The following is a 27,475-nucleotide window of genomic DNA, read 5'->3' on the forward strand; positions in this document are numbered from 1 at the left end:
TGCCTTTTTTCTCATTTATGAATTGAGAGAGTTGTTATGGTCTCAGCTGTCCTTTTGAGCTAAACAATGGTTTCCTATTACCTCCAGGGCCAAGTAGAACATCCTCGGTTGAGCTTTTAAAACTCTTCCCCACCAGGCCCTATCTTACCTGGGGGAGAAGTTTGCAATGACTGCCTCTTAAAAGGACTTTGCAAGGGACCAGCCAAAGGGAGGCTCAGAAGGGAAGTTAGAAACCCACATTGCAATGGTCTTAGCTTAGTGGGGATGGAGAAAGCAGAGAGGGAATGGGCAGGGCAAGCCTTAGTTGGACGTCTTCCCCAGTTTCAAAAAGCACACACGGAGGCTTCTGCATTACTGTAGGTATCATTTTTATAAAGTCCAAACAGAGTTGTCCTACATCATGGCATATTTACAGAAAAAATTGGCTTCACACATTTTTTAAGGTATAAACTCATACATTCAATTCTGGCCAAAAAGAAAAAGAAAAAATAACCCCCAAATCCTCAAAACAAACCCCAAACAACTCAAATTCAGCCCAAACAATCAGACAACTTAACAGCAGAATTCCGTGTTTTGACCCCCATCTGATTCTCTTCCCAATCACAATATATAAATAACTTCTTTCAACAATGAAAAAAAAATCCCTAAGAACCACAAACTGTTGCAGGTGTCAATGGTTTTGAGTCCTCATGGTGAGATGGTTTCTGGCTAATGGAAGGCTGACGTCAACACATCACCCACAGATTTTGGGGGTCCTTGATTGTCCTTCTGACAACCTCCCGGTTTGGTCAGTGGAATCAGAAAAGGCCGGAACCTTCTCCATCCTTCTCATTTAGGACCCGTTCCAAACCTCAGAGCACTGGAGAATGAAAGATTAGCTACTAAAGTGACTTTTCTCTCGCTTGTGGGCAGAGTGCAGCGTCCGAGCCCGGGGGTGGGAGAGGCCCATGGGTTTGGCTGTGGGTGGAGAAGCTTCCAGAGAAGCCATCTCACCTGGCATTTCATGGTGCCAGTTTGCACAGTGTGTGGATTGTAATGCACTAGTTAATAATTCCCTGTTTACCGGAAAACGACACACTGCAGAGAAGATTGTCCTGGCAAAGGTGAACAGAATGACATAAAACAGAGCAGCACCCAAATACTTTACCTAATCTTCATCTAACCCTCCCGACTTCCCCCCACCCCCAATCTAATATCATTCCACGGAGATTCTTTAAAGACTCAAGACCTCCTTTTTATCCAAAGGCATTCTCCGTGCCCACGAGAACACAATTGCCCTTATGTATTTGAGGGAATGGCAAGATGGAAATGAAATCCTTTTTCTGAAATGTGAACAGTCTATCCTGGATATGAGTCTATGAGGTCTGGATTCCCCTACTCCCCAATACAGTCTTGACAGTTTTGCCCCTTCTGGTAACAAAGAAAATGTTTTTCTGCCAATCTGCAATTAAAAAAAAAAATAGCCGACAAGGCATTAGGAAAGATAGAGAGCTTGGGTTGAAGAAAAGACAAAGCAGGAGACTCAAAGTCCAGGAATCTGCTGAGATGGGGAAACTGAGGCTGAAAAACATGTTGGGTTTGCAGAAAAAAAGAAACAAAAATTACAGACCTGCAGTTTCAGGAATAATGGCCAAGGACGGGCCACAAATGTCCCTCCAGTGAGATGCATGCACTAACACGGGGCATTGAGATTAAGTACTAATTACAGAGAGAATCCCAATAGAATCACACAGAACATTCATCGACACAGGAGGGATAGAAACATCTACAGTCATAAATATTGGACGTCTTTCTTTAAAGTCTTTTCGGATTGGTCCAGCTATTTTCATAAAACTTGGGGATTCAGGAGAAGCGGTAGCCGGCCAGGCATTCCATTTAGCTGAAAAGATCTTGGGGAAAGGATGGGTCCTAGAGAAAAAAGGAAGCTTCCTTCCCCCAATCTACCCCAAATGGTTCTGAGGTCAGCCAGTGAGAGAAGGAAGGAGAAATGGGAAAAGCCCGTCCACATCTGGGAGGAGGCTGTGGACCGGAGGCTGGAGCATCCCCTCTCAGGAGGAGACTCAGGAGCACTCAGGGCAGAGCTGGAAGGGGGCTTTTTTTGGCCTTTATACTTATCAAATAGAAAGTGCAGCTTTTGGCATGGGGGAATATGGATCTCGAAAGAACCAATAATTCCCTAACCCACATATGGGAGGAAGAGACTAGCAAGACCAAAGGGGAAGTCCGGGAGTACTTGCAAGCAACCCCGACTAGCTTCTCGTTATTCCCCAGAGCCTTTCTCTCCCTCACATGGCTATTTCCTTTCTCAATTGATTAGGGCATGCGATTGGTACTTCTTTTGATCTCTAGTAAATTCTCCCCTTATACTGTTTTATAGGTTTATACTCAGGAAGAATTTCTGCTCAGATCTGATTTCTGATCAGATCAGGAAGATAACTGATAAAATTATCCCTGTGTCTCTTTGTGTTTGAGTTTTCATAAATTAATGTGTCTTAATTTACAGTCTCCTCAAAATTCAGGTGCTTTCTAAATTCAGGTAGCAAAACCTGAGAGACACTGAATTTGATTAGGGTCACATCAGGATATAAGCCACGGGACTGGCAGGGATGAGGTGGTTGGAGTCACTGGTTACTGAGCTGGAGAATACAGCCACACCACAATGATGACCAAAAATATATCAGAATGGCTCTCCTGGCATGGAATCATGACAATAGAGCAGACAGCCGGGCTGGACAGAAAAGCAGACGCCCACAACCGGGTCAAGGGCAGTTTGGGGAGGTCTCTGTTTGGCCCATGACAGCGGATAGGAGATATCAGCTTGCCAAATACAGCCAGGTTTGGAGGAGGGTCTTACTTGCCATATTGGGGCATTTCCCATGAAGCTGGATGTGCCCTCTAGTTTCTTACTGAGGGTCCGTGAGCTTAGGTGGAATTTTTAAAAAGCAATTCCTGATCATTCTCCAAGGCAGGAAATCAGGAGATCAACAAGTGAAGTTTTCCATAAGTCTCTGCTTGTGCAGCTCAGGGCTTTTTCCCCATCCTGGGTTCACTGTGAATAGATTCTATGAATGACCCTTATGAGCCTCGGTATCTGGGCTGGAGCCAGGTAAGGCTGGTGTAATTACAGGTGAGGATGCTTTCTTTGGGATAAGTGACTCCCTTCTTTTCCACGCCCCTGTCTGCCCCATGGGGCTTATCTATCTACCTGTCGCTAGTAGTGGATGAAGCCTTATTGAAATGCAGAAAGAAGGCTGCTGGAGAGAGAGAGGGGAAAGAATGGGCTGAAAATGTCTATTAGGAGTCCTTTAAAGTCCTTCCTGGAATTTACTTCCCTTCCCTCCTTTTGTCATTGCATTATACCTTCCAGGCAGGTTTCCTGTAGATCACACATCGTTTTCTAAGATAATCATTAGACCTGAAGTCTTCCTCTCTAGACAAAGGAGCACATGCTCTCCCCAGCTCCCTAGCACCATGAAGTTTGTTCCAGTTAGAAAAACAGCAGCTTGGGATCCCCCTCCAGATGCAGGGCACAAGAATTAGTATGGGTACGTTCCTAGCAGATGAGTTTCCTCCCTCTCCATCCCCCGTCCTTCAGTAACAGGTGTGTGAGTGCAAGGGGAAACAACCTGACATCCCTGGACAATATTGGTGAGTTTGATGACCAGCGGTCAGCCTCTCCTAAGGGGAAACACTAAAAAGGCTCCAAAAGTAAACCTGGTCTAGCTGTGATTACAAACAGGGTCATGGGCTTCAATGCTGATGGTCATCCCAGATGAGCTTTGGTGCCGGGTAATGAAAGGTCCAGTTGCCGTCCAGATCGCCTCCCCTTTGCCCACATGGGCAAACAGCCTCACTGGGCAGGGGATCCAGGGGGTGATTTCTCCATTTCCCCTCTCTGACAACACCTGGCTGAGGTCTGCACTCGCTCACCTTGGACAAGTCTCATGCAGCCCCCCTTCCCCGCCCCCCAGGAACACCTTTGGTGAGAAATCATAACAGAGAATGGGGCATCCCGGGTACTTGAGGTGAGGAAAAGAATCAGCCCCCACTGAATAATCCCAGAGCCCTGGCTAACACACACATCACTGGTGGCAAACCAGATTCAGACCAACATCCTTGCACAGTTCCGCTGGGACGCCTCTGTTTTTGCCTTGAATCCTGAAAAAGACTTCTTTGCTTTTGCTTATTGACCAGATGGAGTGATTCCTGTAGGTCTGGAGTTTCCCAGAAGTCCAGGTAGACTCAGTGTCCAGGAGAAAGAGAGGGGGGTTGGGAAGGGGAAGGGGAGGCAAATGTCCAAAGCAAAACCAAAGGTAAGAGATGAGCGGGCAGAGCGGTGGGCAGACTCAGCTCTCAGCCTTCTGAGCAGCCGACAGTCTTTGCACAAGGTTCTCCTTCCTTTCTGAATCTGTTAGCCCTTGGTCACGGGAACTGGGATATGTGTCTGCAACATAAACACACGGGAGACTAGTAAATGAGAGGTATTACTGTTATTATTGTTACCACCATTATTTTTATTATTGTATGAGTGGGTGTGGGCAAGGGGAGCCCAAAAGACTTCTAAAGTCAGGGGAGATTTTGTACTGGGCACCAACTAGAAGGTCATTTAGCTTTAATGATCGATCAGCAAGGATTTATTAAGTGCTTATGGGAAGCCAGATGTGGTGATATCAATCACAAAAAAAATAAACTATCCCTATATCTCAAAGAGCTGACATTTTATTAGCAAGGGGTTTCTGGACAGAATGGTCCTTCCAGCACATCAGAATGGTCTAGTCCCCTGGGGGATCATTTTCTATACCAGACAAAGGATAAACGTAAATCAGCAGTAGTTCTTAACCTGAGATCCTCTGATAAGCTGATTCACAGATAGAATTCAGGGAATTCAGGAATTTGGATGGGGGAAAAAACAAAATAATACTATCTTAATTTTAATTTTAATAGAATGACTTTCCTTTGGGAAAATCTCTATTATATATATTTATATATTTTATATCTTTAAATCCATTTATATGCATCCATCCCCTTACCCATTGCACCTGCTTCCTGCCCAGTACTTACTTACCTGTGTTATTATTTTTATGAACCTGGTCACCATCTACCCCTGCAGGATGAAGGAGACTGGAGGGTACCCAGTCACTTTTCTCAGAAACCAACTTCTTGACTAACCTGAAATGTCAACAAGAAATTCGGGGAATCAGAGAATTTTTTAAAAAATGCACTTGCCCTCCTTTTTCTTCCTTTCCTGTGTCCACACTCACCACTGTCCATTTTCTCCCTCCTGTACAAACTGCACCAAGTCACCATCCTCCAGGGTGAGAGAATCTGGGGAGCAGGTTTCATAACTGCCCTCAACTCGGAAAAGGCCGGACACCTAGAAGGAAAGGAGCATCCGTCTCAGAGCACAAGAAAACAGGACACCTGAGTGCTCAGAGGTGGGTGTGAAGGGAAATCCAATCCCAGGTTGCTTAATGAGGAAGAGGAAGAAGACAATGAGAAAAGGGAAGAATCTCAGCTTTCTGTGGACTTGGGTCCATGGGGATGGACACAAGCTCTGGCCTCTTGCTAAAGGGTCTTACATGCTCACCAGGTCCTAATTGATCCCTACATATTGAAGTGTGTCAAAGATCATTGGCGATCAATTGGGAGGACCTACTGCCGATTTTTATGTAAGAGCTATTAAAAATAAAAAAAAAAAAAATCTTCCTGGAATAAGCTGTATTAGGATGACACCATTTCCAGCTCTCTTGGACTTCCAGTAAAGGTAAGGCGTGAATTTCTTTCCTTTCTCCCTCCCCACCCACCTCTCTTGGTGGAGTCACATGCATGGGAGCAATGGGATGCCTTTGTGAGCTTGAGACCGGACTGCAATGTCCCCAGTTGCCCCTTCAATTGTGTTTTCCTAGAACTCAGGCCACTGATCATCGGTTGTGAGAAAGGGATGTTTTCTACCCTGACAGTAACCTCCTTGAGAAATTAGGGTGATAGATGCCCCATAGGAAAAAATTTCCACAAGGATTTCTCAGAGGAGAACACGATAACTTCTAGGAAGAAGTTGCTGCCGAAAGGATTAATAAAGTCCACTGAGAAGACTTTTAACGTTTCCACCAAAGTTGCCTGTATCTGCTGGCAGGAAGAGATGGGGGCAGCTATAATAGGATGATGAATTTCAAATTCTAAACATTTATTAATGCACACTTACGAATCTTTAGGGCTTTGAACATTTCTTTTGGTATTAGATAAAGAGCTATCTTCTCTATACCCAAAAATTACTTTGTACACTGAGTACCCTTTCTAGAAGGGATCCTATTAATTCCTTTTAGGGAAGACCCTAGACATGAGCCACGTGTACCACACAAATGGTAGAGATGTTCCCCAGAACTCCTGGGTAGGGTCAGTGAGCTTTAGAATGAAAGATCGGCTCTTCCTTTTGAGGGACCAGGCTCCCCCAAGGCTGAATCTGCTTTTCTGGAAACCAGAGCTGGCTTCTTCCTTAGAGTGGACAGTGATAGGGATTCTTCTGCCTATTCATAGGACAAACTCAGGAGATGGAGGTATAAAACTCTCAGGACTGGGGCAGATGATAAGGTGTGGAAAGACGGAAGAAATGTTGAATTTGGAGTCAGAGGAGCTGGGTTTTTGAATTATTACCCATGTGACCTGGGCAAGTTAATGGATGACTCTGGGCCATAGTTTATCTCTAGATCTTACTAAATGCATGGTAGGGTCTCTTCCACCCATAAACTATAGTTCTGTGGTCCTGTGTTGGTTGTCCTTCATTATGCTCCTTCCCTTAGTATCCCTCCACTTTCCCCTTCCCCCCAAAATAATTTCTGAGATATCAATATATAAAACATTCTGGTCAAGACAGGTGGAGAAAATCATTATTTTATTTTTGGCAGGAGGAGGAGGAGGGTTGAAGCTGGGTGAGAGGAGGAGGGGATTAGCTGCTTCTTTTGGAGGGGTCAGCTGCCATCTGGCACAGGAGAGGTTCCATGCTGGCAAGGCTGCCCCCACTTTGGTCATGGAGGAGTGCATTGTCCCTGAGTGATAAAGAGTACCATGCATGAACCTTCAGAAATCTCGAGAACCAAAATCCAGTGTTGTAATATCAGGGGGAAAGATTTCTGAAAGGATTCTGGACTCCAGAAAAAGGTTTCACTCACTTTTTTTTTTTAATAGACCAAGCTCTCCTAGGCCATTTAAAGTAGAACTCAAATAAATTAAAATGTTTTTCAATGCTGTATTCAATCTTGTAGGAGCCCTTCTCTTACCTATCATAAAATACCTCAAAGACATGTCCCAACATTCAGCCCTAGACTGTGAACTCTATGAGGAAAAGGTCTGTATTCCTATGCATCCAGTCTATCTGATGGAGTGGAAAGAGAAAAGAACAAAAATTATGGATGGGGGGGGATTTGGATTTGGGGGAACTCAAGTTAAATTGTGGTTTTGAACCTTATTCGTCCTTCTGTGTTCTTGGGTAAATCTCCTATTCCTGTGGGAGTCACTTACCCCATCTGGGGCCTAGACTAGACAATCCCAGAGATTCCCAGCTTTGATTTTTTTTTTTCTCATGTTTTCTCCATGAATCTAATGGATCCTCCCAGAGTGACCCTCCTCGGCTCATGGAGAGGCTCCTGTGGCTGCTGCCTTTTGCTCCTGGAAACTCGATCCAAGTGACTCTGCTTTCAAAGCCCTTTGGATCAGCAGGCGCTGAATAACCATGGGCTGGTGGTCTCTATGTAATGTATTTCATACCTAGAAATACCTTCCTACCCATCTCTCCCTCCTGGGATCAAGGCTAAGTTCCAGGGTCACCTCCTACAGAAAATCCATCTGGATCTTTCAGATCCTGGTGTCCTCCCTCCAGAAATTACTTTATATTTTCTACTTTTACATTTTCCCCTTCTCCCCTCACCCCAAGGGGACCGTCCCCCAAAGTTCATTAAGGATGGGATCTCCTTGTATTTCCAGGCTAGCCCAGAGTAGATGTTTAATGACTGCTCATTAAATGAATGAATGAATATCTGCACTTTGAACTTGTCCTCCTGACTCAGAGGCCAGCCAGTATTTCTGGAGCACTTTGTGCTGGGCTCTGTGCTAAGGCTGGGAATACAAAGCACGAACCAACCCCACCCTTAATGGGGTCAAGAGGGGGAGATAATATATAAATGCCTGGGAATATGTAGCTCTGGAGTGGTGAGGAGCAGGGGAAGGCCCTGGCCGGTCAGAAAGCTGTCCTGCCATAGGTAGAGTTTGGTTACTTTGGTAGGGGGGATTCCGATGGCTCTCCCACTGGGCAACGAGGACGACGTGGGGCTGTTGGGGTGCTTGGGCATTACTCCCTGGGTGACCTTGGGCAAGCCAATCCCTACTCGGGGGTAAAATGAAGGAAGAAGCTCTAAGAGCCAGTGCCCCCGAGCCTGGGGACTTAGGTTGTCTGAGTCTCCGAAAAGGCAGATTGGGAAGGGCGGGCTGGGCGACATTCGTTAGCCAGGCGGTCAGAGCCTTGCTACATCCACTCCACCAGGGCAGGGCAGCTTCTAATTCTAATAGTTTGTTGGTCCCTCAGCATCTCACTGGCCCCATCCCTAGGTAGACATCAAGGCTCTAGACTTGCCTGACCATCACCATCCCTCACTCTGGTCAGCAAAGGACTGAGACTTAGCGAGAGGGACTGGCCCTCCTAGAGCCTTAGCAGCTGGTCTCCCGGGGGCCTCACAAGAGGCTGCTGCCTCCAGGGGTGTCTAGCAGGCCTTCCCTGCCTCCCCCTTCCCTCTTTTCTTTTGACAGTGGAGTAAAGCTTGAAGCTGAACTGATTTGCCCAGAGTCGCACAGCTCCTAAATATCACAGGGAGGATTTCAATCTAGGTCTTCCTGACTCCAAGGACTGTAGTCATTGCAAGAGATCATAGTCTTCCACCCAATTCTGTCTGGTTCCAGACTCAAACTGGGCTTGTCAAAGTGTGATTGCCTGTGAGTTAGCATGAGAGGAGAGAGGTGGATAGTCACAGGTATACAGAGAGGAGAAAAAGATGGAGGAAAGAAAAAAGGAAGGAAGGAAGGAAAGAAGGAAAGAAGGAAGGAAGGAAGGAAGGAAGGAAGGAAGGAAAGGAGGGAGGGAGAGAAGGAAGGAAGGAAGGAAGGAAGGAAGGAAGGAAAGGAAGGAAGGAAGGAAGGAAAGAAGGAAGGAAGGAAGGAAGGAAAGAAGAGAAGGAAGGAAGGAAGGAAGGAAGAAAAGAAGGAAGGAAAGAAGGAAGGAAGGAAGGAAGGAAGGAAGGAAGGAAGGAAGGAAGGAAGGAAGGAAGGAAAGAAGGAAAGAAGGAAGGAAGGAAGGAAGGAAGGAAGGAAGGAAAGGAGGGAGGGAGAGAAGGAAGGAAGAGAGGAAAGAAGAGGAGGAGGGAAGGAGAACAAATGATGAATATAAGAAGTAGAAAGAGAGCAAAATATTACATTTTGAGTGCTAGTGTCTTCTTCCATGTCTGAAGAGTTAGAGAGCTCATCTGTACTGGAGGGGATGACTTCAAAATCCTCAAAGGTATCCAGAGAGGGAAGTTGTCTGCCGGGCCAGCCTTGGCAAAAGAAAGCAAAGTGAAGAATTAAGGCAGGTGCTTGCAGTGGGGTCACCCAGCAAAATCCAGTCTCTGGTTCCTACTGTCAGTGACACAATGGCTTCAGCAGGCTGCATGACCTTTAGTATTATTCTCTAGGAATTAATTTCTATCATAATCTGAAATATCAAAAAGAAGTTGGACCAAATCATAACTAGTCCATGCATTCTTCTGTCTCTCGTCTCTGTGTGTGTGTGTTTGTGTGTGTGTGTGTGTGTGTGTGTGTGTGTGTGTGTGTTTGTCTGTCTTTGTCTCTGTGTCTCTGCGTCTGTCTCTAGAGACCACATTACAACCCTACGGGTTGTGGTGGGCTGAAAAGGCTTCATCCAGGGAGTAGAATTTTAGAGGATGAGCGGGTAAGGAGCCAGGAGGAACCCTCCTCCTCTTTCTCTCCCTCTCTGAATCCCCATCTAACAGGGAAACATTCTCCTGGGCCTGTCTTCAGCCCTTGACCCTCCTGGTTATCTCCTCCCTGAAACTCTCTTCCCTCTGGGTTTTCACACTGATCTCTTCTCCCGCCTTTCTTCCTACCCTCTCTGATTCCCCTTCTCTCTGTGCTTTGCTGGATCTTGTTCTTAGGGTCCTAAGCATCTCTCACTTGTTCTGGACCCTTTTCTCTTCTCCCTCTACATTACTACATTTGGTGATTTTATCAGCTCCTAGGATTTCATTCTCCTCTCTAGGCTGACAGTTCTAAAATCTATCTATCTTGTTCCAAACTCTCTTTTGTTGTTATTTCTTTGTGACCCCATTTAGGGTTTTCTTGGGAAAGATACAGAGTGTCTGGCTATGTCTTTCCCCAGCTCATTTTATAGATGAGGAAACTGAGGCAAACAGGGTGAAGTGACTTTCCCAGAGTCACACAGCTAGGAAGGGTCTGAGGACAGGTTGGAACTTACAGAAATGAGCCTTCCTGACTCCAGGTCCAGCACTCTAAGCACTATGTGGCTACCCAAGTCCGGCACAAAGTAAACACTTAATGATTTCTTATGGACCAGATTCATATTAAACTCTTAATAATACTAGATACTATAATTGAGGCTAGCAATAGAAATAGAAAATTAAGATTGTTTTGCCCTCAAGCAGCTTACACTCCATTGGATATAAGATAAGTAAAAATAAAATTTATTTTAAAAAAAATGAATAACCGGCTTGATTTGAGCAAGGTTGGGGGGAATTTTAAAGTTTCTTGAAAGAGCAAGCAAGCGGTTGAGCTGAGCCTGAAAGGTGCTCCAGCCCCAAGGGGCATGTCCCAAAAACGGAGGAGATGGAATATTGCTTAGTCCCGTTTGTCTGTAGTGTGAAATATGTGAAGAGGAGTAATCAGCTTGGATGGATAGGCTAGAGGCAGACCGTGAAGGGCTTTAAATGTCAGAGGCATTTGTATTTGATCCTGGGGGGCAACAGGAAGTCACTGAAAGTTCCTGAGTAGGGGAGCAGCATGGAGAGAATCCCAGATCCCTCCGATGCTCAGTCGAGAATCTTTTCCTTCCAGATGTTTTATTAGTTCCCTCAGAATGGCTTTCTTTGTGTAGCTCCTATATGTGCTCACCTGTATTGTCCTAGCAGAATGAGTCCCTTAGGTTCAAGGAGCATCTCTCTTTAATAATTTTATTTCTCTACCTAGCAGTTTCAGGTATTAGTGGTGCTAACAGGTGGTGTTTAGGAGATCAAGGTCTCTTACAGCAAAAAGACTCACTCTTTTAATTTTGGATCCTTCCCACTTCTGTCAGCTAGATGGCCCAATGGTGCCATTTTAAATCAACCAGCCCAAATGTTTTCAGTCTTATCTTCTGCATCAGCTTCAGCCAGGGGAGCCAGGCGTCTTAAACTTTGAGTTCCCCAAAAGCAGGGTCTTTAGTCTTAGGTTTAGGGTTTTTAGGCTTTCTCTGTGTCCCCAGAACTAGTGCCTGATGTATAGAAGGTGCTTAAATCCTAGTTGACTCGCTCAAATCTCAGGACACAGCTACACTTTGGAGGCAAGATGTCACGGGGGCAGCAGAATGGAGAGTCCCCAAGCTTCTCACCCTGGCTTCATATATGTTATTGATTGACTGAGAAAAGAATGGATGCTGAAGTAAATCAATAAAAACGACTGATTGAACATGGGGCAAGGAAGGCACCAAGGGCCACACCTATTGTTTCACCTGAGTTACAGGGAGTACAATGGTTCCTTAATGGCCCTATCAGAGAAGCTGGGAGGAGGAAAGTCAGAGTTCACTTTTGTACACATGGAGTTTGAGAAGCCTCTGGGGTGACAAAGGTACAGCAGGCCAGGGGTGACATGGGACAGATCCGTGCAAGAGGGATGAGGGCTGGGATACATGGGGATGGATGGCACCTGCCCTGAAATGTGGCTGAGTCCATTACAAGCCCCTAAGAAAAAGGAAGAACAAAGGACTTCTTTACCTGTCTGGGAGGCAGACCTGGGGACCGTTCTTGTGCTGGGTCGGCCACTGCATTTAGCCTGGGCCAGGATGGCATTCTCAAAAGCATCTGAGACAGGAAGCAGACTTTGTTTGTAATGAAAATCCTTCAAGAAAAAAAGAAAGAAAAGAAAAAGAAACGAGCCCCCAGAAAACCAAATACCACTTCACAAGCCCTTGTGAAGCAATCAAATTTAACACACCTACTTTTTTTCTTATTTAACACACCAACTTTTTTCTTTCTTTTTTTTTAACATATCAACTTATTTTTCTTTCTTTAACACACCAACTTTTTATTTTCTTTTTTTTTTTAACACGACTTATTTTTCTTTCTTTTTTTGAACACACCTTTTTCTTTCTTTGACACACCAACTTCTTTCTTTTTTTTGAACAAACCAACTTATTTTTCTTTCTTTTTTTAACACACTAATTTTTTCTTTAACACACTGACTTTTTTCTTTTTTTAACACAGCAACTTTTCTTTCTTTTTTAACACCAACTTTTTTTTCCTTTCCTTTTCTTTCTTTCTTTCTTTTTTTTTTTTCAAACACATCACCTTTTAAAGTTGAGTTTGGTTCCTTGAAAGGTGAGTGTGGGAAGGATTATGGTCCCTCCCAATTTTCAGACACATGCTTTTTAAAAAATGCAGAGGATTCAAGAGCTCTGGAGCATTCACAGGCAGAACAAACAGAGACAGTGGAGGTGGAGAAGTCAGGGAAGTTGGTAGGTGGTGAACATTGACCTCAAAACACACAGTGAAAAATGAGGCACTGTTCTCTCTCTTCTCTCTCTCTCTCCTTGGCCTATTTTTACTTTAGACAAAGTTACATACACTTTAGGTTCAGGTATCTTGATTTGCGCTACTACCAGTCTAGGGGGCTGGAGGTCACCAGCACCACCCAAGTGAGACAGAAGTGAGCTTCCAGTGAATTAAAATTAGACCATTTGGGAAAAACTTTAGAAGTAGATCTAGGTCTCTGGTGAAGAGTGGAGGTGGGGAGAGGGAATTACAGCAAAAAGACTTCTTTTATTTTGGATCCTTCCCACTTCTGTCAGCTAGATGGCCCAATGATGCCATTTTAAATCAACCAGCCCAAATGCTCCTTTCTATCTCAGTCTGTCTTCTGCATCAGCTTCAATCAGGGGAGCTAGAATTCTTAGACTTTGAGTCCCCAAGAGCAGGGTCTTTAGTTTTAGGTGTAGGGTTTTTTTGTTAAGCTTTCCTTGTATCCCCAGAACTAGTGCCTGATGTATAGAAGGGGCTTAAGTGCTAGTTGATTCATTCAAATCTCAGGACACTTTGGAGACGAGATGTCACGGGGGCAGCAGAATGGAGAGTCCCCAAGCTCTCACAGATGTCCCAGTGGGCACTCACTGGGTATAAGAGAGCCTCGGGGGGTTGGTAGGAGGTATGGGGGGAAGGAGCCAGGACAACTCTGAACGTGGGTACATGGGAGCTTAAGGAAGGCAGTGGGCACCTCCCCCCCAGCCATCTCCCAATTAAAGAATGGGATGGCACCGGACTATGGTTTTGCCCGTCATGGGAACGCCAGGGGGACAGCCTCTGAGGTGGACCAGCTTGCTGGGAAGTTTCCCTTTGCACACAAGCGAATACAAGAAAAACATCAGAAATCAGCCCAAACACGTGGCCCTGTTTCCTCCCTCCTGCCACTTGCGCAGCTTGCACGGTCACTGAGAGCAGCCCACAGTGCGGGCACCTCACCAGAGCGGGGTACGGCTGGCTGGCAAGGAGCCAGGGGGCATGCATGTTACAGCTGGTACCCGGGGCACAGGCAGGGGGGAGGGTGCATGCAGTAGCACATCCATGCATGTACCTTCAAACCCAAGGGGCGTTGGGTCACTCTTAATTTCGTGTCTCTTGACTTTAACCGCGGGACCGAGAGGACCTGTGTGAAGTTTAAGGATGCAAAAGAATTTCAGTCCAAGGGCCTCTATTCATTATCCTGCCTTCCCTCTGCAGAGCGGCCTCCAGCTTTGCCTGGGATGGAGGATCTGCTGGGCCAGGATGACAGACCAGGTCTCCGGGCTCCGGTTCTCCCATCTTTCTGGCTGTCCCTTCTCAGCTTCCCTAGCCCATCAGCCACTTTCAGTCACGGGGCTTCTCCTCAGCTACATTAACCCCCTTGTTTCATGGACACTTTAGTCCATCTGGCATCCCTGCCACACTGAGATAAAGGCCTCCCCCCTGCTCAGAATGCCCCCCTCCTGGCTCCACCAGCACTCCTTCTAATCACTACAAAGCCTTTGGGCCCCAGGAAGAGCATCTTCCTGGACCACAAACCTTGAGCCTGCAGGGAGGGTCTGGACACTGGCCTTTCACCCAGCGGGGACCTGACTCACTCTCCTTCTCATCCTTGGACCTTTTTCTGCCTCCTATATTCAGGACTCTTTCCTTTCTTCCCTCTCCTTCCTGGCTTCTTGGTCTTAGCCCGAGGCCCATCCTCAGCAAGAAGCTTTATTCTCCATGCCTTCCCTCCCGCGATCTCGCTTTTCCTGCACAAATCTCGTTTTGTACATAGTTATTCACATGTCGTGCATTAGCCTGGCAAGGACTGTCCTTGTGTCACCAGAGCTTAGTGCGGTGCCGGCCCTTGCTGTTGCTCAGTCATTTGGGGCTTTCTGGTGGACTGGATGCCCTTTCTTTCTCCGGCTCATTTTTGCAGAGGAACAAACTGAGATCAACAGGGTCACACAGCTAATGTGCCTCAGGACATATTCGAACTCAGGTCCTCCTAACTCCAGACCCCATGTTCAGCCACAGCGCCACAGAACTGCCCTACCAGCCAGCACCAAATCAATCAATCAATCAACACATAAATAAATAAGTGAATGAATGAATAATTTATAAATAATAAATATAATAAATATTTAATAATATAACAATGATATCAAAATAAAAAAATAATAAATTTGTATGAATAAATAATTGCTTTGTTGACTTGACTCATCCCTCTGACTATGGAGGGACATTTGTTTATATGAATTGCTAGTAAATTTTATGGAGTGCCTAATAAATAAATAAATACTGTATGCATGATAAATATAATAAATGAACAAGTAAAAATACATAGATAATAAATAATTGATAAATATGATAAATGTATGACTAGATTAAAAAATGCTTTGTTGACTTATTCCTCTGACTGGGGAGGAACATTTGCACGTATGAATTGCTAGTAAATTTTATTTGCTTCTAAGGTCTAAGATGCTGGTGATTTCATTTCCAACTTGAAGCCTTTCAGGGTGCAGCCCCCAGGGCAGACAAGTTTAATTGATTCCAAGGAGAAAAGGAGAGTGAGATATCTCTTGCCCCATTTTACAGATTTGGAAACTACTGGCCCGGCAAACCTCTCCCAGCTTGCCTTTGCCAGAGAGAGCAGAGATGGAGCTGCAGCTTAGACATCCTGATTGTCAGGTCAGTGTCCTCCAGCGCTTAGGTTGGAGTTGTGGGGGGAGCTTTCCTTCAGGACCAGACGGGACCACTGAGGTGATTTTACAGATGGGGAAACTGAGGCTCAGAGGGGAATAACTTGTTGCCGGCGCTTTACGGGCAGAGATGGTGGTAGAATGTAGACCCTCTGACCTCCCTGCCAGCGTTATCTCAGATCATGTTCTCTCTGCATTTTCTGAGACTCTTTACTCACTTCAATCCAAGGGGACAAGCCCCTTCTGAGTGCCAGGTGCCGGGCCCAAGTCTTCTGGGCCCTCAAGGTTCTCACTTTGGGGGAAGGAGTCAGAAAGATGGTTTTGTTTTTATAAACATGAGGTCATTTGAGGTTGGTCCATCAGCTAGAATTTAGTAAGAGCTGACTCTGAGCCAGGCACAGGGGGAGGATTCTCAAAGGAGGCGGGACCTGAGCTTTGCCCTAGAAAGGGCAGGGGAGGGAGGGAGTGGGGTCTGAACTTGGGGTTTTGGAGGAGTCTGGGTAGACTAGAATGAGAAGGGCTTAAAACACCAAAAGGAAGAATCCTTAGGCTTTCCCCCCAGAGACAACAAGGAGCCTTTATGGTTCTTGAGCTAGGGAGTCTCACAGTCAGATGGATGCTTTAGGCAGGTGACTACACTTCTGTGGATCTGCGGCCTTCAGGACCAAGTCAGGACCTTGTGGCAAGAGGGGAGCGAGGAAGGAAGTGAGGGAGGAGTGTGAACCAAGTCACATCTGGCTCCAAAGGGCCCCTGTGGCCCAGGCTTGGCCAGTGCGTCTCTCCTGCCCTGGGATGTGGCAGGGAGTGGGAATGGGAGGCAGGCCTGGCAGCCAGAGCTGTAGGTGAGCTTCCCAGGAATGCTGAAAACCTTTATCTGCTTGAATTAACCCAGGCCTTGCGAAGGGGTTCCAACAAAGCGAGTGCACCCCTCCTTGACAGGATGGTTGGGGCTCAGAAAATGCCCCTGAATTTCTACCCCAAGTCTCTCTGCCGAGTGCCCTTCCTTCTGCCTCTCCACCTTTTCAGGTCCCCTTTAAAATGGAATCTCCTAGAGGGCAGGAAACGCCTTATTTTCTGTCTCCCTATTGTTTAGCAGAGTACCCAGCATGTCAGCATTCAGCAAATGCTCTTTCTCTGATTTCTTTTCCTGTTTATCTTACCATGATGTTCAACACAGAGCAGTGTTCAATAAATGGTCCATCTTTCTACCTATCAATCATTTACCTCGATAGTTATATATCTACACGTCTATTTACATAGCTACATTATCTACTAACATATCTATCAATCTTCCATCATCTAACAAGCAATGATCAGTCATCTACTATCATTTATTACCTATTTAGCTATTAATTTCCTCTTTCATCTTCCAATTATCTTTTTATCTATCTATCTATTCGCTTATATATGCAACTACCTCTCCATCCAATTAGCCATCTATCTGTCCGCCCTTCCATCCATCCACCCATCCATCCATCTGTCTATCCTTCCATCCATCCATCCATCCGTCCATCCATCCGTCCATCTGTCTATCTATCCATCCATCCATCTGTCCATCATCCATTCATCCATCCGTCCATCCATCCATCTGTCCATCCATCCATCCATCCATCCATCTGTCTATCCACCCATCCATTTGTTCATCCATCCATCTGTCCATCCATTCATCCATCTGTCCATCCATCCATCCATCCATCTGTCCATCCCATTCATCCATCCATCTGTCTATCCACCCATCCATTTGTTCATCCATCCATCTGTCTATCCATTCATCCATCTGTCCATCCATCCATCCATCCATCTGTCCATCATCCATTCATCCATCCATCTGTCTATCCATTCATCCATCTGTCTATCCACCCATCCATTTGTTCATCCATCCATCTGTCCATCCATTCATCCATCCGTCCATCCATCCATCCATCCATCTGTCCGTCCATCCATCCATCCGTCCATCCATCCATCCATCCATCTGTCCATCATCCATCCACCCATCCATCTGTCCATCCATCCATCCATCTGTCCATCCATGCAACCACCCATCTGCCCATCCATCTGCCTGCCCATCTGCCTCTCTCACTGCCAGCCCAGCAGCCCTGCCTGGAGACTGGCCCGACACTGTGCCGGGGGCCGCAGGTGGCAGCATGGGGAGGGAAGGGGTCATCTGGTACCTTTGGTAGGGCCGGTAGGGGTGGGAGCCGCGGTGCTGAGGGAGGAGGCGAGGGAGAAGCGCCTGGTGACATCTTTCTCTTTAGCCTCGGGATCTGGTAGAACAAGCAGAGACACAGGTTTAGGGTGCCTTGGAGACCCGGGGTGCTCGGGTAGAAGATGAGGTTTGGGGGTTTTCCCCAAGCCAACCATCCCTCTGGTGAGAACAGTCCGGGGAATGAGACACTCACAATGGTGATGAGAGGGAGAACCACATCAGCGTTCCTTTCTCTAGTGCTCTGTACCCGTTGTTTCCTCAGACCTTCATGGCAGCACTTAGGTGCTGCAGGTATGAAATTTCTTCCATTTTACAGATGAAGAAACTGAGGTCCAGGAGATGCAGCGGCCTGCCCAGCTAGGAAATGTCTGTGACTGGATTTGAACCCAGATCATCTTGATTTTAAGGTCAGTCTGTCTTCCTTCTGGTCCCTCATCCACAAGGGTCCTTCTCCTACTTCCTTGCATTTAAGCACTTTGCATATAACTATACCCAGCCAACATATTTATGCTACACGTTTCCTGTGTCCTTGTTTTCTTCTCCGTCGGGGGGAACTTTAAGGACATTCTTTGTCCTTGTATGCCCGGAGTCTAGCCCAGTGCCCAGGGCACAAAGATGGCACCTGGTGAATAATTAATGTGATTTGTCTTACATGATCTGTGCTGCCTGGCGAGAATCCAGGCTGGAAATGGGAGGAGGGTCCTGGGCAAACAAAATCAGCCCCTCACTCCCTGTGTGAGCCTGCCTAAGTCACTCCACCTGTTTGCCTCAGTTTCCTCATCTGTAAAATGGGGATAATAAGATCAAATGAAATAATAATCGTGAAGCACTTGGCACAGGGCCTGGCACATAGCGGCGCTATAGAAATGGTAGCTATTATTATTTTCCATCGGCAGAGGGCTAGTAAAACAGAATACAGTGTGGGAATTGGAAGGGACTTTCAGGGCAGACCGTGAAATCGTGGGAATTCCCAACCCAAAGGGCACATTGATTTCAGGGGGAAAGGGACCAGATCTGTGATTTCATCATTGATGTGGGGAGTTCCCGATGTGAAAACTTGCTTTACCAATATAGCTGATGGAGTCTCTGGGAGTGTGGGAGAGGTGCCAGGAGCATGAGCTCAGGGTCCCATGCAGGGAATGTCCAGACAGGGCTCAGCTCATCCTGGTTGGGGTCCACAGGGCCCCTCACCCCCTTTCCTCCTCTCTCCACATCCCCTTCACCCGCCGTCTAACTGTCTGCTTCTCCTCGGAAGGCTTGCCCAATCCCTCCTCTGAACAAAGGGACCGAGGGCTCCGTGGGCTCCAGAAGCGGCAAGTCCGGGGGATTAGGAGCCCTCCTCGAAGATGGGAGAGCAACATGAGCTCGAGAGAGGCCGTGACGTTCCAGGCACAAGGTGGGCCCTCCCTGAATGCATGTAGGACTGAATAAATTAAAATTAAGTAAATTAAAAATCCCCCAGATTTATGTAGGGGCAGAGCTGGACAGAACTCTAGTCTGGCCTAGGGCATCTGCTCTGCTTCTCTCTGTGCCAGGAGGACAGGGCTGTGGTACGATGGGCAAAGAAAGCCCTCTGAATAAAGAGAAAAACCATAGAAAAAAGAAAACTCCTGCAGAATAAGTGAGAACAAACTCTACCTCTAGCCACAAGCTGTCCATTATACTCTGAGAGGGAAGGCACCTTCTCTTTTCCAGACACACGTTAGCTCCTCACGCTGTTCTGTGAAGGAGCTACTGTTATGCCCCTACTTTAGCATTGGGGAAACTGAGGCAGGAGGTGACTTGTCCAGGGTCCCACAGATTGTTTGTGTCTGAGGCCGGATTTGGATTTGGGGACGGACTCCGGCCCAGCCCTCTGTCACTGAGCCACCCGAAGGAGATGCGGTGCTGATCTTCGGGACCCACTCAGCAAGGAGCGAGGGCGGTAACTGGTGCGTGTGTGTGATGTGTGCATGTGTGTAGAGCTGTGTGACACACACATATTACATATAATGTATACGTGCGTGTATAGTAGACAATATGTTTATATATGTGATATATAATGTCTGCGTGTGTGTAAATATATAAAACCATATGTGTTCGTATGTAAAAATACACAATATATAATGTAAGCATGTATGTAAATATATGAAACACATAAATTACATACAATGTATGCATGCACACAATATATTCATATATAGATGATATATAATGTATATATGTATGTAAATATATATAACACACATATATGTTCACACGTAAAAATACACAATACATTAATATATACATGATATAGAATGTATGCATGTATGTGAATGTATGAAACACATATATTACATATAATACATGCATCCATATACCGGATATATACTGCATGCATGCATGTAAATATATAAAACACACATGTGTTCACATATAAAAAGACACAATATATTTATATACATGATATAGAATGTATGCATGTATGTGAATATATGAAACACATATATTAATATATAATGTACACATGTATATATAAATACACAATATTCATATATGCATGCTATATAATGTATGCATGTATATAGATCTATATGAAACACACATATATATTTATATATAATGTATATATGCATGTAGATATATAAAACACTTATATTCGTATATAATATACAATGTATATTCACATATACATTATATGTAATGCATGTATATAACACACATATATTAATATATGATATATAATGTATGCATGTATGTAGATATAGAAAATATGCATATATGATATACACATGTGATATATAATTAATTATATATAAAATACACATGTTCACATATATTATATATACATGGTACCTAATATATGCATTATGTAGATATATATAAAATACACAAAATCTATATATATATGATATATATTTAGCTTATATATATAAAACACCGAGTAAATCACCTAAACCTTTCTGTGCCTCAGTTTCCTCATCTGAAAAAGAAGGATGGATCTGGGGGCCTCTGGCTATGGCCCCTGTGTTTCTCCAAGGGGATCTCTTTCACGCACCTTTCTCCTCCGTCCTCCTTCCCCACTTTCCCCATTCCTGGAGACACCGGCTGACGCCTGCAGCAGAGAGGGAACCACATCCCCAAACCCACGGACCTGGAGCAGGTGCCCGGTGCAGCTTCCAGGTGGCAGTCACAAACTGCCCACAGATAAGTGCACCGGCCAGGGCAGCCCCTGCAGGTGGCTCGGGAGCCTTGGGCCACAACCAGGGCACCCAGAAGTTCCAACCACTAGACCCTTTCCCATAAACCTTCCTTCCTCGCCACATCCCCAGAGGAATGGTTGGGAAATCTTGTCTGCGCAGGAAGCATCCTGTTGATGAATGTTTCCTTTTGGAGGAGAGGGCGGTGGCGTGTGAGTGTTAGGGAGAGGAGAGAGAGAGATATGATAAAAATATCAGGCACGGGGGATTTCTGTTCACAGGATGGGGATGAGGATGATATTTTTTAAAAAATAAAGATAATGTAAAATGTAAAATATCAGGCACGGTGGATTTCTGTTTACAGGATGGGGATGAGGATGATATATTTTTTTAAAAATAAAGGTAATATAAAATTAAAAATTAACAAAAATATTCAAAATGTGGTCTTTATAAATTTCATTCTAAAGACTTCAAATCAGACCAATTTGGGGATGGAGAAAGAAGGGAGAAATAGCTCTATTGACAAGCTTTCTTGATTTTTTTTTTTTGTTTCTTCCAAATTATCTGTAGATTTTATTGAATTGGATTTATTGATTTTCTTTTTAAATTAATAATTTAATTAAATAATTTTAATTAAATTAATTTTAATTGCTCTTTTTATTTTTCAAAACATTTGCATGGATAATTCTTCCACATTAACCCTTGCAAAATCTTGTGTTCCAATTTACTCCTCCTTTCCTCACCCTCTCCCCTAGATGGCAAATAGTCCAATATATATTAAAAATGTTAAAATATGTTAAATTCAATATATACATATATATTTATGATATTATCATGCTGCACAAGAAAATTCAAATCAAACCAGAAAAAAAGTCGAAAATAAAATGCAAACAATAAAAAGAGTGAAAATGCTAAGTTGTGAACCACACTTTGTTCCCACAGTCTTCTCTCTGGATTTAGATGGCTCTCTTCATCACAAGATCATTGGAACTGGTACTGACAAGCTTTCTTACTCAAATTCAAGAACCTTTAAACCTAGAATATATTTCCTTACATGGCATTCTGTTGTACTACAATGCAAAATTCCACCTAACTTTAAAATCTGGAGCTTAAATTTCAAACAAGAACAGAAAAATAAAGAGGGAATTTCCTAAGGTTTCTGTTTTTGGACAGGGGATAGGTAGTTTAAAAAAAAAAAAAAGTAATTAGTGGCAACTGGGAGTTCCCCAGCCCTTCAAACTGGGCATCCTCCTGCTTCTTAAAGTGGAGCCAGGATTTTTTGAAAGCTGTCTGGGGAATCAGAAAATTACTAGAGAGTTCACATAATGCTTGGTTTCTTTGTCATGGGCTTGCCCAGTTTCAGATATTTTCAGATATTTAATATTTTAAAATTTTTAAAAAGAAAGGAAGGCAGAAGAGAGAGAGAGAGAGAGAGAGAGAGAGAGAGAGAGAGAGAGAAGAAAGGAAGGAAGGAAAAAAAGAAAGAAGAAATTAAAGAAAAGGAATAGGATCAATGAAAAGAAAAAAATTGTCTTGAATGTCAGATGATGGAACTTGTAGTTTTAAACTTAATTTGGCCACTTTTATTACTGATGTAAGGAAACAACCATATATTAAGTATCTACTACATACAAAGTACTTCCTAAATATATAAATTTAGCTTCAAAATGATCCTGGAAGGTAGGTGCTGTTATTCTTATTTTACAGATGAAAAAAACTGAAGCAATCAGAGGTGAAGTAACTTGCCTGGTATCACATAGGTAACAAACATTTGAAGCCAGATTTGAATTTGGGTCTTCCTGACTGCAAACCTAGAACTCTATCCACCTAGCTGCTTCCTATCATCAGAGATTTGCAGCTGGAAGAGACTTTGGAAGCCCTCCATTTTGGAGATGAGAAATCTGGAGCCCAATGAGCTCAAGTGTTTCCCCACTATACACAGCTAGACAGAAGCAGAGCTGGCTGGCAAACCGCACTGCCTCTGTGAACCTCAGCCTGCCTTCCTTCCTTCCTTCCTTTTCCTTCTTTCTCCCTTCCTTCCTTCCTTCCTTCCTTCCTTCCTTCCTTCCTTCCCTCCTTCCTTTCTTCCTTCCTTTTCCTTCCTTCCTTTTTTCCTTCCTTCCTTCTTTCCTTCCTTCCTTCCTTCCTTCCTTTTTTCCTTCTTTCCTTTTTTCCTTCCTTCTTCCTTTCTTCCTTCTTCCTTCCTTTTTTCCCCTTCCTTCCTTCCTTCCTCCTTCCTTCTTTCCTTCCTTCCTTCCTTCCTTCCTTCCTTCCTTCCTTCCTTCCTTCCTTCCTTCCTTCCTTCCTTCCTTCCTTCCTTCCTTCCTTCCCTCTCTTCTCTCTCTTCTTAAGTGAAAGTCTTGCAAAATCACCCTCTCTGCCTCTGGTCAGAAGAGCAAAGGTCAAAATGGAGATCATTTGACAAGAAATAATTAAGAGAAGCCTCTGAGCATTCTTGGAGCAGCTCCCAGCTGATAAACTAACTCAAGCCTTGTTGTCCTTTTTCCATTTTTTAATTTTGGAAACAACTCTGAGAGGTAGGTGCTATCATCCCTCTCACCATTATACCTATTATACAGATGGGAAAACTGAGTTTCCTAAAGGCTAAAGTGACTTGTCCAGATCTCACAGGCCAGGGAGTGGTTTAGGTAGAATTTCGACCCTAGTCTTGAATCATTTAAAGAATTTGACTGGATGATTGCTTTCAGAGAAATACAAAACAAATGTTACAACATGGAACCCGATGGGCAGAGAAACCTGCGGAGCACCCAGAACTGTTCTTGTGGACAGAACCAGGCAGGGCCCAAAGCTCCGCGGGGAGGGTCCTTGCTCAGGAGTCACTTTCAGGCCCTGGTTGTCTCTGGCCGTACCCTACGCCCCCAGACCCCCTCATGTCCTCCTGACACTCCCAGAGAATTTGACACTTAGAACTGGGAAGACCCAGACCTCTATTCTCTAGAGATTCTGAGCTGCTGCACACAGGGCATGTGATGAGAAGCCTTGTATCTCATCTGAAATAAATTAGCATCTATTATTACCTTGTAATGATTTGTATGGGGTTATACATGTACCTGTTGTCTCCCTTGAGCGAGTGTAAGCTCCATGAGGGCAGGCAACTCTCGCATTTTTGGGTTTTGGAGCCAACCACCTTGCACAGCATCTGGCTCGTGGGAGGGATTTATTCAATCAAATAAATTATATTATACATATATTATATTATATAAATTATAAAATGATGTTTGAATAATTTATCGATATTATGTCTGTCTCCTGTTGGAGATTCTCTGTTAGGCAATGGGGATACGAAGACAACAATTCATTCCAGTTTATGCAACATTTGTCTTGTCAGAACATAGGTGTATCTTTGGGGAGCTCCTTGAGGGCAGGCACTGGTTGTTTTTCTTTTTTTTTTTTGGAGGGGAGGTGTCTTTCTTTGTATCTCTAGCACTTAGTAGGTGCTTTATTTGACTTGATATCCCTCACTATAAAATTTTATAAAGGAGTTTTTAAGTTGCTGGCTGAAACCAGTGACCTTCTCATTGTGTCAATTGAGATTTGTTGGTTAAACTTCTTTAGGAAATGGTGATCATCTACGCCTCTTCCATTTTTGTCACTAACTTATTGAAAAAGGCAAAGTTAGAGTTGATTTCACTGTAAAAAACCAATCTACAAATTGCTTGTTTTATACCTGGCTTGTGGGATACCATCAGGAGGAAGGGCAAGATGGTCCCCCGGATCTATTTCCTTTCTCTACGATTTTTTCTTTGAGACCCATGACTGTTATGGCTCTCATGCCTCCATGCAGTTAATGCTATTCCTGATCAATTTGCCAGTGATGTCCTGCCTGGTTCTTCCAAGTGTCCGCCATATATCACAATAGCTCCTGAACAGAAAGGGCACAGACTCTGGAGTCCAAAGACCTGACTTCAAATCCAGCCTCTGATGCTTACTATTTAGCTAACTATCAATACAATCCACTAAGCTGGTTTAAAGAGTATTCACATTTAAATGAATTTTGATGCATAAACTATTATTTTTTATTGTTGTTGTTTTTCTTTCTAACCCCCCCCCCCCATCAGAATTGTTGGTTTGTCCATTCAAGCCTGGACTTCAGCTTCCTTATCTATTAAATAAGGTTGGACCAGATGGCTTCTCTTTTTGCTCTAAGTCAGCGATCTTCCTCCAACACCTGCTAAGTCCTCCTAAATTCCTTGTTTCTGCAGAAAGTGTGTTTACCTTCCCAGTTACTTCTTGATAATTTTTTCTTCCTTCTCTATTCTTTATCCCTTAGCTCTGATGGATGAGATTTGTACCTTATTTTGCTGGAGAGCAGGCCTTTGTGACACTTCCTGGTCATCTCTTCATTCTTTTCCATTCCAATTCCCATTTTCATATATTTTATATGATATATAAATTTATAAGCTGCTTGAGGGCAGGACCTGGCCCAGGATCAAAAAGCTGTGAAAAGGGTCCTCCTGGTCTTGTAGCTGAGCCTCTCACTCTATAGATGAGGTAACCCAGGCCTAGAAGGGGAAGCTTCTGCCTGAGGTCCACAGGCCAGGAGTTTCCAAGTCCAGCATCCTTCCTAGCCTACCATGCCTTTCATCACTGAGCTGCCCACCTCCCTCAGGACCCGAAGACAACCTCAGGAGGGCTTGGTATTTGTATCCCTAAGGTTCAGGTTAGTTCCTGGCTTGTAGCAAGCACTTTTCATAATTGTTTTCACTCAATTATTCACTGGGAACAATAGTAAAAACAACTCAATTTATATAGTATTTTAGGGTTTCTGGAAATATTGAACCTTAGAATTGGAAGAAACCTCGGCAGCCATTCAGCAAACAAGAATGTTTTCTGTCATATGACTGACAAGAATTTGCCCAACCCTTGCTTAAAGACTTCCCTTGAGGCGAAAGGGACCCACGTGTACAAAAATGTTTGTGGTGGCCCTTTATGTAGTGGCCAGAAACTGAAAACTGAGGGAATTCTCAATTGGAGAATGGCTGAATAAATTACGGTATATGAATGTCGTGGAATATTATTGTTCTATAAGAAACAATCAGCAGAATGATTTCAGAAAGGCTGGAGGGACTTACAAGAACTGATGTTGAGTGAAGTGAGCAGAACCAGGAAATCGTTATACACAGCAACAAGATTATCCGATGATCAATTCTGATGGACGTGGCTCTCTTCAACAATGAGGTGATTCGGGCCAGTTCTAGTGATCTTGTGATGGAGAGAGCCATCACACCCAGAGAGAGGACTGTGGGAACTGAGTGTGGATCATAACAGAACCTTCACTCTTATTGTTGTTTGCTTGCATTTTATTTTATTTCTCTTTTTTTTTTCCTTTTTGATCTGATTTTCTTGTGCTGCATGATAATTGTGGAAATATCTATAGAAGAATTGCATGTTTAACATATATTGGATTACTTGCCATCTAGGGGAGGGGATGGAGGGAAGAGAGGGAAAAAATTTAGAACACAAGATTCTGTAATGGTGAAGGTTGAAAATTATCCATATATATATATATATATATATATATATATATATATATATATATATATATATATATAAAAAGGCTTCAATTAAAAAAAAAAAAGACCTCCAGTGAGGGGGAGGAAACCACAACTTTTAAAATTTTCCTAGTATTGAATCTATGGTCCTAAAGACTCAAAGGGTCATTGGATCATAGATCTGAGCCAACAAAGACTTCTGAGGCTTTCTGATCCACCCCTCATTTCACAAAACAAGAGCCTGAGCCTCAGGAAGATCATATGTAAGATCATATAGACTTGGAACTTAAAGGGATCTCAGAGGCCATGCAATCCAATGTATACACCAAAAGATTACCCATCATAATCCATTATAATACCAAAAAAGTGATCCTCCAGTGTCTGCTTGAAGTGCTCTCAAGAGGTACTCACCACTACTCTAGGTGGCCCATTTTTGTACATTTCTAATTGATAATTTTTTCCTGATATTGAGTCAAAATTGGCTGCTTCTTTCTTTCTTCCTTCCTTCCTTTCTTTCTTTCTTTCTTTCTTTCTTTCTTTCTTTCTTTCTTTCTTTCTTTCTTTCTTTCTTTCTTTCTTTCCTTCCTTCCTTCCTTCTTTCTTTTTTCTTTCTTTCTTTCTTTCTTTCTTTCTTTCTTTCTTTCTTCCTTCCTTCCTTCCTTCCTTCCTTCCTTCCTTCCTTCCTTTCTTCCTTTCTTCCTTTCTTCCTTTCTTCCTTCCTTCCTTTCTTTCTTTCTTTCTTTCTTTCTTTCTTTCTTTCTTTCTTTCTTTCTTTCTTTCTTTCTTTCCTTCCTTCCTTCTTTCTTTTTTCTTTCTTTCTTTCTTTCTTTCTTTCTTTCTTTCTTTCTTTCTTTCTTTCTTTCTTCCTTCCTTCCTTCCTTCCTTCCTTCCTTCCTTTCTTCCTTTCTTCCTTTCTTCCTTTCTTTCTCTTTCTTTCTTTCTTTCTTTCTTTCTTTCTTTCTTTCTTTCTTTCTTTCTTTCTTTCTTTCTTTCCTTCCTTCCTTCTTTCTTTTTTCTTTCTTTCTTTCTTTCTTTCTTTCTTTCTTTCTTTCTTTCTTTCTTTCTTTCTTTCTTTCTTCCTTCCTTCCTTCCTTCCTTCCTTCCTTCC

The 27,475-nt window shown here is 43.8% G+C and overlaps 1 protein-coding gene across 1 annotated transcript in view; it reads right to left on the bottom strand.

Moving 5' to 3' along the window:
• Positions 1–351: 351 nt before the first annotated feature.
• The window catches only part of MCF2L2 (MCF.2 cell line derived transforming sequence-like 2), a 340,912-nt gene continuing 313,788 nt past the window's right edge, over positions 352–27,475 (bottom strand). Inside the window, exons 30-36 of the mRNA XM_031961125.1 lie at positions 17,659–17,751; positions 13,876–13,947; positions 12,024–12,110; positions 9,457–9,575; positions 5,262–5,374; positions 5,066–5,169; positions 352–4,444 (exon numbers count right to left, since the gene is read on the bottom strand). Of these exons, the coding sequence (XP_031816985.1) occupies positions 4,347–4,444; positions 5,066–5,169; positions 5,262–5,374; positions 9,457–9,575; positions 12,024–12,110; positions 13,876–13,947; positions 17,659–17,751 (686 nt within the window). The 3' untranslated portion in view covers positions 352–4,346. The remainder of the gene's footprint in view (positions 4,445–5,065; positions 5,170–5,261; positions 5,375–9,456; positions 9,576–12,023; positions 12,111–13,875; positions 13,948–17,658; positions 17,752–27,475) is intronic.

This window comes from Sarcophilus harrisii, chromosome 3 (genome assembly GCF_902635505.1).
Source record: "Sarcophilus harrisii chromosome 3, mSarHar1.11, whole genome shotgun sequence".
NCBI lineage: Eukaryota > Metazoa > Chordata > Mammalia > Dasyuromorphia > Dasyuridae > Sarcophilus > Sarcophilus harrisii.